At 41.0% G+C, this 12014-nt stretch overlaps 1 protein-coding gene across 12 annotated transcripts in view; it reads left to right on the top strand.

The window, feature by feature from the left end:
• The window catches only part of NPAS3 (neuronal PAS domain protein 3), a 617308-nt gene that overhangs the window by 582671 nt on the left and 22623 nt on the right, over window positions 1-12014 (top strand). For all 12 annotated transcript variants that reach the window (XM_083740963.1, XM_083740962.1, XM_083740958.1 and 9 more), the window contains one exon: window positions 9653-9846. In XM_083740963.1, coding sequence (XP_083597089.1) covers window positions 9653-9846 — 194 coding nt within the window. The remainder of the gene's footprint in view (window positions 1-9652; window positions 9847-12014) is intronic.

Genomic DNA, 12014 nt, shown 5'->3' with positions numbered 1-12014 from the left:
GAAGGACAGATCGTGAAGCTGAGGCTCCAGTACTTTGGCCACCTCGTGAGAAGAGAAGACTCCCTGGAAAAGACCCTGATGTTGGGAAAGATGGAGGGCACAAGGAGAAGGGGGCGACAGAGGACAAGATGGTTGGATAGTGTTTTCGAGGTTACTAGCATGAGTTTGACCAAACTGCGGGAGGCAGTGGAACACAGGAGTGTCTGGCGTTCTCTGGTCCATGGGGTCACGAAGAGTCGGACACGACTAAATGACTAAACAACAACAACAACAAAGGACATTGCACTAAGGCAACAGAGCACTTTAATCCAATTTCCTGGGATGCACTTGAATCGCTCCTGGAAAATATTGACAGCCTGGAGGCACCCTAAGCCTGAATGCAGCAAAGGTCCACTGCAATATATGCCCAAGATTCTTTAGTCACTTGCCTATAGGAATTGGCAGGTGCATGCTTAACATTGTACAGATATCTGTCCCACTTTTTAATTTGTTTTCCCTTGGGGGCTTTTATGTTGACCTTCTGGCAGTCCCCCAATGAGAAGTTCATCCTTCTCATTCACTCCCAGATTCCCTTCAGTTCATCTCAATTATGTGTCCTGTTTCTGCCTGAAGTTTGGGGGTAGTGGATATAGCTGTTCTCCTGTACAGCCACTGGGAAATGACAGATGAGCTCTGGTGGACACAGTTCAGGACACTTCCTTCCTTCAGTATCAGAGCAATTCTGCAATGAGACTCACTGCCAGTGCATGAAAACCATAGCGCTGGTTGAACCACTGGATTGGGTTGACAGATTTGTAATGTACTGGAACAAACGTGAGAAAATCTACATCTGTCTTTGCAAAAAACAGTGGCACATGTGACTTCGATTTCCCTTCCCTGTGTGCGGAAATGCATTAATAGCAGATATTTTTGTTTTATCTAGCTGTTGCTCACTGTGTTGAGAATCACCTAAGGTAATGGTGGGGCTGTGAAGGAGTACATCAAATAAAACCATAAAAAAGGTTTTATTTCTGCCTCCCATGATAGGGATGGAGATGATACTTCTGAAGAATACTTATTATTGGTTATCTTTCCATGAAGCAAGTCTGCATAGGCAAGCACACAGAAATTCTGATTTACTGATTTTCTTTTTGCCTCCCCATCTCCTGCCCTTGCCATCATCTGTGAGCTTTCCTGGTCCGGAGTGTTTCCATGCCATCTTATTTCATTTAGGGTTGGTTTTTTTCCCCTTAAAAAAAAAATCTGTTCTGTCCTGAAGATGATTATGCCAGCTCCACAAAGGTTTGCATTGTAACTGATAAAGCAAGACCTTTCTGTAAAGTTTATTTTCACTTTAAAAGATCTGTCGGAAACCTGGCAGCAAAAGCTGCCGCTGTGAGCCCATGAATGTCAGAGTTGATGATTGCTTCATTAGAACCCTACAAACTTCAAGAGCCAAAGGCTTTCATGTTTCTTCACATGGTATTAGGGAAAATAAGCTCAAGGCATTATTTCTTTAAATGGGATTTCAAACATTCCCTCCGGAAAATAAAGTATAACTTGTTTGAATACCAGGGAGCTTGTAGGGGAAATCTGTTTGGTCAGAGTTGTGAAAGTTATGGATTTTCAGTTTGGGGCAAAAAGAAAGAAAGAAAGAAAATTTGCATAGCACACGTTACAAATTAGGCTGAAATTTGGTGAGAAACTGTCCACATCTTATTTAAATATTTATGGTCTCCACTTTCATAGAATGTGTCAAGGCGGCTTAGAACATACAAAATATAATAAAAACCAGTCTATAAATATCCACAAAGCATAATTAAAAGCACCGATAAAACAGTAGTAGATACTGGCTGGTTAAAAAGAGAAAATCATATTGTGGGTGCCTGTCTAAACAGTACAGTTTTCAGAAGGTGTCTGAAAGAAGGCAAGGATGGTTCCTGCAGAATCTCTACAGCTAGGGGTTCCACAAGCGAGGGCCTGCTACACCAAAGGCTTGATCTCTACTGTAGGCCAGCCGAACCTCAGGGGCGTGGGGAACCACCAGAAGTGCCCCATCAGCGGTTTATCAGCTATCAAAGTGGACTATAAGCGATCAGATGGTCCTTGAAATGCATGCAGCAGCATGTCAGGGACTGACTGGATGGCAAGGAGTGGTGGGAGATTCCAGCCAGAGAACCCCGTAGGGAAGCCCTAGAGGAGGAAGGCTCAGAGCCAGGGGAGTGGCAGTGAGATGCTGAAGAAGCAACAGGCTTGAGGGAGAGAGAAGAGCCAGAGGCAGGAAGCAATTCAGACTGGACATGATGCGAGAAAGGATGGGCCAGAGGTGGCAGAAGCATCTAGTATATCTGAAGGAGTGTCTCCACCCCCATCGTTCAACCCAAACACTGAGGTCCAGCGCCGAGGGCCTTCTGGTGGTTCCCTCACTCCGAGAAGCGAAGTTACAGGGAACCAGGCAGAGGGCCTTCTCGGTAGTGGCACCCGCCCTGTGGAATGCCCTCCCATCAGATGTAAAAGAAATAAACAACTATCTGACATTTAGAAGACATCTTAAGGCAGCCCTGTTTAGGGAAGTTTTAAATGACTGGTGTTTTAATGTATTTTTAATCTTTTGTTGGAAGCCGCCCAGAGTGGCTGGGGAAACCCAGCCAGATGGGCGGGGTATAAATTATTATTATTATTATTATTATTATTATTATTATTATTATTATTATTATTAGAGCTTGCCTTTCCTACTGTAGTAAGCTCACCTCCCCACCCCCCTTGTTTCGAAGGTCATGTAGCCCAGTATTGTCTGCTGCAAGTATGGCGAACTTTTGACCTTCCATATGTTGTTGGACTACAACTCCCATCATCCTTGACCATTGGCCATGGTGGGCGGGGCAGGTAGGAGTTGGAGTCCAACAGCAACAGGAAAGGGACAGGTTTCCCATCCCAGGTCTACAGGCAGTGGCTCTCCAGAGTCTTTTCCATCTGGTCTTTTAAACTGATTCCTTTAACTGGGGATTCTAGGGGTTGAAGCTGAGATCTTCTGCATACAAAGCAAGTGATCTGTGACTGAGCTGGGTAACTTCCTGCTGGTTTGTACCCGGTATTGCTACAGCTTCAGCGAAAGAAAGACTCTGAGGCTGTTTGATTAATATTCAGTTAAAGTAACATTTTAAAAATAACTTCTATGCTAGTCGCTCTTAATATGAATCATCTAAGCCACAACAAGAATGCCAAAGAAATCGAAGGTTCTTAATCTTTTTTACAGGCACAGGTTTCAGACCATCCCTAAGATGACACCTTAATAACCTGACATTAGACATATCAGTTCATACTTGAAAAGCAGAGAAATGCAGCAAACAGATATCCAAGTGTAAATCAGTTCATCTTGAATCCTTCCGCAAATGGTCTGCTCTGGAGGTCATATCAAAGAGATCCTTCTTCCAGCTTAAATCGGTCTATTCTAAATTGAACTCAGCCCAGTCTCATTTAATGCATTAATGTCTAGTTTTTTAAGAATATGATACACAGTGTAGAGAAATCCTACATACTCCAGTCAGACTAGTTCAGAGGACTGCAGCCATAGTCACCATCATATTTGTTGTCTTTCATATCAAAAGAGCTTTTGAGAAATTCTCTTGAAATGAACATTCTAATTTCTTATTATACAACTGCTCTGTATTCACTCTGAAAACAGATGCATAGTATTCTAAACCGTGAGTTGTAAACATTGATCTTTTTGTTATGTAGGCTTATATTAAATTGAGATACCTTTTTTCTTATTTGTTCCTACAATTGGGTTCCTGGTGTCAGTTTGTATTTGACTGCTTGAGCATATTTTAAAGTGTTGCTCCGTCTTGTGATGTTCTTGCCAAGAGCTTTCTTCAAGCAGCCTACACTATAAGAGTTCTTGCACCAACTACATTTTTTAAAAAAAAAAAACCCCTAAAAAGCAATTTTTCATGCCTTTTTCAGATTCAGGTTGCACAGTGTTCACTTTAATTTTATTATATTTCTTAACCCTTCTTAAAGAACTGGAAATGCTCATTTGCTTTGGAACCTGAAAAAAAAGATAAATTTATTGCTAACAGATTTGTTATTCAGATTGTCAAATGGAAAAGGTGTTCTATGGTATTTTAAAATAAAAAATGGCATGTGAGATTACCAACAAACACTGAAAGGAGAGTTTTAAGAGATCTGATTTGATTTGCTGCTGTGATGGTGAAGAAGAATTATTACTCTGGTCTCAGATATAGTGAGTGATATAATAAACAAAATGGTGTGAGTTATGATTCCATGGCAATACCTATCCTATTAGGTTGTCATAAATCCAGGTTTTGCTATGTGTGTTCAATTTCTGTAACACAAATTCTGTATCATTGTTTATTTTCAGAAAGTGAGGTTGTTTTGTTTTGTTTGTTGTAAATTTGATTAATAGGAAATAGGAAAGAAAGCACACATTTCAAAATTGATTAATTGTATAGCTAGTAGATGCCATTCTTCAAAAGGTAAATTGAGAGCTGGTACTTATAAAAGGAGAATTAAAGCTTGAACCTGCAACCCAATCTTCAATATACTGGCCTGTCCCATGATTAGGTTCATTCAGTTGAAAAATGATAGTCTGTACAGATAAACAATCCTGTTGCAATATCACACTATAAATTCAGGATCCTGTGTGGTGTATTGAATATTGTACAGAATATGAAATGGGCACCTCCTTCTCCACCATAAAAGAAAAGAAAAAAGCATTCAGCTAGGCTTGGGCAAGTCATGTAGCCTAAGCATCTCTCATAAGCTAGCCTACCTTACAGGGTTATTGTGAAGATGACATAGGATAGCCACATCCATGGTTCCAGGAACTCTGTAGACAGAGGTTGTAATACATGTGGGATAAATACTACAATTAAGTGTGATAAATGCTGCTGCTGCTGCTGCTGCTGCTGCTGCTGCTGCTGCTGCTGCTGCTACTACTACTAATCAAAGAACACTGCCCTATAGGCATATAAGCTGATTATTAGTATTTGCAAAACCCCAAGCACAGTGCCTCACACCCTGGCAATCAGCTGATCATTTGTGCTTTGAAAGCTGTGCCATTACCCATGTAGGCAAAATCAGGTCCCCTAATGTCACTGTGGGTGGCCTCACCGGCCTGTCCTGCTTGGCCCACAGATAGTGGGGAAAATCAGAAGCAGGCCTGCTGGCTGGATCCGGTTCCCCATTCCTGGTGTATGGGGGATATATAAAACAACTTGATTTGTAAATAATTCCACTTGGAACCATGAAGACATCCCGTCTGCCAAGATACGAAGGAAGCAGTCTTTTAGATAGGTGCTTGTATTAGAATTCTTCAAGTTTCGACCCTTCTAGAAGCCTCTGGATATTGTATCTAGGGGGCATGCTGTTAAATTCATGTTCACTGAGAAAAATTATCTATTGCTCTGGTATCTGCATGTATAAGGGAAGTCTAGGGCCTCAGGACAGACAATTTCAAAGTAAATGAACTGCAGGCAGAGAAGAGCAATGTGGACCAGGATGTGTACATAGGGTAGTAATGCTTGGTGTACAAATAGGAGGATTCTGAGTACCCAAGTGTCCCTATTTTCCTCTGTGAGAAGTTGGGGAGTATGAGCTACTTGTCACCAACAGATTAAGACAGAGCATATGGAAGGGGAAAAGATATGTATTTGTCCAAGAAATGGTGCTTGCTAGGATCCCCACATACATCATAAACTGTGTTTACATCCACATTCAACATCTTTCTCATTCAGTTTCTCATCAGACAAAATAAAACAAACTACAGTTTCCTCAATATGTTAGCACCAGGTGAAGATAATTGAAATTTCTTTCTAACCAGGGAATGAAGTATTTCAGCACAAAATGTGTAATATACATTTTAGTTCTGCGTGACATTATGCAGATGTTCCGTCATCTGTATAGTTACCATACATCTGCATGCATATATATATATAGATTTGATTTAGCACTCTGATCAATAAAATAAAACCTCCTGGATATGTTCAGCATTGCCTTTCAATCTTCAGAGTCTGAAGCGGTGAAGTTGCCAGATCAGAACATTTATGTATCCAGCCCAGTATTGCAGCTCTGACAGACAGCCGCTGTCCAGGGATCCAGACAGAGCTAGTTCCTGTCACCTCCTGACATCCCTTTAACTGGAGATTCCAGGGATTGAGCTTGGACCCTTCTATCACTGAGCTATGGGCACATGGGAAGCTGCCTTATATTGAGTCAGTTCATTGGTCCATCTTGCTCAGTATTGTCTACACTGATTGGTAGCAACTCTCCAGGTTTTCAGGTTGCGGTCTCTCAATATTACTGGAGATGCCAGGAATTGAATCTGGGACCTTCTCTGCCATTGAACCAAAGCTTTTCCCCAAGCCATGGTCCTTCTCATAAAGTTAGTGCCCCCCCCATTTCCCCTCCAAAAGGGCAGGCTACTTACTGGGGAAAATTTGCCAGCAACTGCACAATAAACAGAGCACTCCGTCTTTGGTTGGCTACCAGGGAAGGCACAGTGTTGGTTGACTGAAGAACCAATCTGGGAAATAGGCCATGGATCTTGCATTGTGGAATCAACAGAACTGGTTGCAGACTGTGCAGTGTGGTTTTGTTTCCATTGCCTCTTTCTATCTTAGGACAATCAGGTAACATGCAGTTCAAGTTTGCCATTTCTCTTTGAAGTTTCTGATCCGATACTGTGCAGCAAAATCTAATTCAGACACCACTGAAAAAGACCAGGCAGGGTGGAAGACAGATGATATGGATATAACTGTTATGGAAACAAATTTAAGAGACTGGAATAAGATCTAGTTTATTTAGTATGAAAGAACTGACATTAGAGTCAAAGACCATCTCAAGTGTAAGCAGCTCCAGCTGAATGTGGATCTGAGTGGTCCTCAAATCAGAACCTACAAAGAAAGCACTACGTTATTTAGATTCTGTTTTAAACTGTTTCCACTTGTAGTGAAATTTAATGGAATTGGCTTCGCAATGTGTGTATTGCATCAGGTTTGGGGTGCAATTCTGAGGAAGCTAAAGCTAAACTAGACATGCTTTGGAGACTGACAGTCAACTTTCCTAATGTCCTTCCCTGTGGTTAAAAGCAGCCAGGGGGGAGGGGACATATTGCCCCCAGATGGGGCACTAAGTAGGGAGGGCTTAACCATGTCTAGCTTTGGAAATCCCCCTCAATCTGCTATTAGCTGGAGAGAGTCAGAAAAGACAAGAACAATTTGTGGCAGCTTTTACTAAAAAGAAAAACGATATTGGGAGATGCAGTAATGGATCTCCCATGTCACATCCAGTTTTGCCCTATGATACAATGACTCCAACAGAACTCAACGGAATCAAAGGACTCATTGGTGTAATTTAGTTCCACCGAGGCCCTTGGGGTTGAGACATGCTGGATTACGCACTAGATTTCTTTCTTGTGGAATCTGCTAGAGGAGGGCTTTCGACACTGAATAAATAAGCACTTGTTCAAAATCAAATCTGTTTGATATTAAGCAATACGTTACAAAACACTGTTTCGAGCATATATGCAGAAGATAAGTAGGCTTTAAATATGGCATATCTTAGTGTTTTGCCCTTGGTGTTAACGCCAACTTCAAACACATAGTAACTCTTCATATAACAATAGTTTGCATCTTGTGTTTACTACAAGATTATTTATCATGTTATTTCTAGTTAACTATTAAAAAGCAGTATATTTCCAAGCATTTACAGATTTGTATTTCCCCCCAAGAAAGCAGAATTATGATCAAATAAGACAGATAATGATAAATAAGCATATAAGTAAGCCTAGCTTGAAGGAGCAAAGTATACTATTAATGTCCCTCCTGTGAAGTTAAATCCTATTTCTTTTAGCTATTTCTTCATTAGTTAATGAGGTCTCACCAAAATGGATTTTTAAAATGGTATTCTTGCATCCTTGCCTCTAGAAATATCTTAAATATTCACACAGAACTGGGTCTTCTGAAGGTGCACTATATATGAATTTAGGCAATAATTACCTCAGTTGCTGGGTGTCATAAACCCACAACATCCAGATAGTCATCAGTATCTGGTGATAGCTCACAATTTTCAGGCAGTTTTTAAAATGGAGAATTGTAGAAAAATAGTAGTTTATATCTGGTCCTCATTGCTTGAATTATTTTTGACACTCTGTGTAGTTGATCGCTTAAGAACTTGCTAATGGAAAATGGAGCTTTCCAGCTCCTAGTCAACATTAATAACCTGCACAGATTAGTAGTAACTAACTTCTCTTGGCTCTTGCTGTGCCTTGGTAAAAATTATCAGTGGAGGAAGTGTCCATCTTCTGAAAAATCCCTATTGTAGTTGTCACTGACAGCTTCCGTGTTATCATCTCATCATAAAGGTCCTTGATTGGATGAACCATGAAGATTAAACTCTTCCTCAGAGAGAGGGGGGGGAGAGAGAAACACTCTCTCCAGTTAAATGCAAAGGTGTTCTCTGAGGATGAAAGAGGTATTTTAAATACAGATGATTCCTTACAATTTAACAAGGTAAAATGGCTAGTTTCTTATGCCTATGCAAACAGGACACAGCTTAAGTCCTTCCATACATTCAAGGGGAAGCTGGATTAGAAATGATGTGGCTATTTTCCTCTCTCGCTTCAAAACAGTGTAGATTTTGAGAGTTGTAAATCATAGACAAAAAGGGTTTCCGGCTGAAAAATGCTGACACTTGGACTGGGGCAGGGAGCAGAACCCAGTGGAAACTAGCAAGTCAGGGCATGGGAGTCCAACAGTTTAAATAAAGGCCATTGGGTAGGGCTTGTGTCAGTTGTGTCATGTTTTTGTTCACCTAAGGCAGGTGTGGATGCGGCTCTTCAGATGTGGTTGAACTACAGCTCCCATCACCCCTAGTCATTGGCCATGCTTGCAATGTAGCTGACTTATAAAAAACCAGAAATTCTAAATCAATTGCATCAAACAACAAATTCCCTCCATTAAACAAAGAGAATGAAACGGCAATGAATGACTCTTATTCATGTACCAGATATTTCTATTTCTTGCACAGTACCTGAATTGCCCCAGCAAGGTGTTGGCTGTCAAACAGGCTGATCTGTTGCTGACGCATGTATCCTGTATCAGAAATGCACAATGATATTTAAGAATGCAAAGCAGCGTCTCTGTGATATATATTGCTGGCAATTTATTTAATTATTGGTCTGTAAATTTTTCCGAATTGCGGTTATACATGTTTTATAATTTAATCCCCAAATGTTTTAAAATCAGTGTTCCATTTCTTCCATCATCACTTTAAGCACCGTTCTTTTTCTTACTTGCCTTCATGTTCCGCTTTGTTCTCTCTCTCTTTCTCTCTCTCTTTTGCAAACAAATAAATAAATAAGCAGACAGATAAAAAGATCAATAACCCAAGGCAGCTTGCATATTAGATTTGATAAATGTGAAGCATTTGGATATTATGTTCTTCTTCTTCTCTTCTTTCCTAGCATGAGGACATTCAGGACATGTTGACAGCCAATATTAATAAGCTTAAGACTAATACTGGCAGTGGCTAAATACAATTCTGGCAGAGTTAAGTGCTCTTTACAATAATAGCGCTGTCCTTTAAAAGGATTGCTTTCACATTTGTATCATGCATTTACTGAGATTTCCTTTTGCTGTTTGTTGTTTTGCAGGTGATTCATATAACAGGAAGGTTGCGCCTGAGAGTGTCGCTGTCCCATGGGCGGACAGTCCCTAGCCAAATCATGGGGCTTGTAGTTGTTGCTCATGCTTTGCCCCCTCCTACGATCAATGAAGTCAGAATCGACTGCCACATGTTTGTTACTCGAGTAAACATGGACCTCAATATCATTTACTGTGAAAATAGGTACAGCATTTTGGCTTTTGGTTTTGTTTTGTTTTGTTTTTCCAGTGTTGTGCATCTAAACATCCCTGTTCTTCTACCACAATACACATTCTGGAGGAGGGTACTGATTTCCTGTGAGGATAATGATGCCAGCTGTACAGCTATGTAGAAAAAAAACCCCCACCAAGTATCTTTTTTCAATCAGACGAGGGAGAACCTCATTTTGAGATTTGGAAAACTGAGTGGGAGATTGATTGACTGATGGTTGCCTAGAGAGTTAACGGAGGGAGGGATGCCGGAATTTAAATGTTGCTTTTCTGACAGCAAACTACTGTGGTAACCTCTGGATCAGCAGTTCGCACAGTGGAATACTGGTGCCCTTGGGAGTACATCAGTGAGGGCCTGAGTAAAATCATAACAGAATCTACCCTTTCCCACCCCATCTGCAGCAGCTATTCACACAACACACAGGCAGATAGGCATATTTTCCCAAGGGCAGTCAGTCATTCAAGTTTTTCTTAATTTTCTCTCAAGCCATATCCTACATTGGATCATTCTCAGATGGTTTTTCTCATCAATGAGGTAGAACACCATTTGTAAAGTTTGCAGCGGCACATCCTTGCCGTTTTTTTCGTAAGTACCGTTCGTTCAAGACACTTTTGGTACTGGCGATACAATGCTGAACTGTGGTCCAGTATAAACAGTTTAAGCTGTCTTTAATCTGTTACAAAACATCAGCCAGGTAACTCTCTTTGCAGTGTGGCTTTACTTTAAAACGCTGAAGTGCATGAGATATCACTTTTAGTCAGAACAGCTGCACCTTCTGTTGCTTGGCTGGACTTTCAAGGAATAGGCCCAGTAGGTCAGCGGAGGCACCTGTGCATGATCGTGTCATGGAAAAAAGTAATATTACAGTTGAACAGCGGCGATGTTTGCAAAGAAGCCATGGGAAAGGTGATAGTTAAGTTGGTAGTACAGGAATAGCAAGCATACACGAATTGTAGAAACGAGAAGGTAAAAAAGTAAAAACATGTTTCCCCCCAGTTTGGGCAGTAGATTAGGGCTGGCTTATATGTCAAGCTATCAGGTTTATTTTTCTCCTTCCACAGTGTGAGATACATGGGTCTTTCCCGTAGTGAAATCCACGAGTTCTGGAGCTGATAAACATTTTAGAAATCTCAGCATGGGTGATGTATGCATCACCTTTCCCTACTTTTTGTAAGTAGAGGTACACACGTAAAGATATTTGGAGCACAAAGAGATGAGCCCTGTTCTCATCCGTCAACACTGAATGCTTACGAATGGCAGTGGGTGGCAAAAACAGGATCACAGCAGCACAGTCCCTGATCTCATGCATTCAATGGGTTGCTGTAACTTTGTATACGAAGTCTATAGGTTTGTCCACAAAATAGGGGACCCCTGATTTTTATGGGGTTCCTGAGCATATGTACAGTTTGTATGTGTCTGTAGGTCATGGCAAAGTCTGCAGCAGGATTCTGTTCCCTCCTCATGCAACACACGGTCAATGAACTTAGGTAGTTGTGTGAACACAGCTGTATTCTTTCAGTCCTGCAACTAATCAGAGTTTCGTGTTGACTTGAAAGACCTAGTACATAAATTCGCAAATGAATTTTATGCACATGCTACTGCACCTATCACACATCAGAAGAAAAGAAAGAATCTTAGAGATTACAATATACTGTGCTCAAGCCAGATGACGAGTCAATAGTACGCATTGTGTAGAATGAAATTGCATGGTCAGGAGCTCTGTATGTAATGAATAGCTGACAGTGTTTCGTATCAGATTTTGTTCATGTTGGTACAGTGACATGTTAAAGTGCCCTAGAGTACAGAATTAATATTTCCCAAATATTAATAACAATGCAATAATATAATGGTTTGTGCCTTTCATTTCCCCACCAGCAAAATGCCAATCAGTTTGGCAGGTGTGTTGGAGAAAAGTCCCATGCATTACAGCTTCCCTTGCAGGAATACTTCCCTCCTGTGGTCTCAGTGGAGGCCATGTCCCAGTATCAGGGTTGGGAATATTTTTGTCCCCACCATGATACTGCCTCCAAATTCAGCATACTTACTTTTCTCTCATACAATTGGATGACTATTAGTCGCTAGGCGAGGAAATAGATGTATGCATGTTAGAAGCACAGGAATCACCTGGCCTTCCCTAATGA

This window comes from Podarcis gaigeae (assembly GCF_964106915.1).
Source record: "Podarcis gaigeae genome assembly, chromosome: 1".
Lineage (NCBI taxonomy): Eukaryota > Metazoa > Chordata > Lepidosauria > Squamata > Lacertidae > Podarcis > Podarcis gaigeae.
Note: the sequence above shows the minus strand (reverse complement) of the source record. Positions and strands in the feature narration are given on the sequence as shown.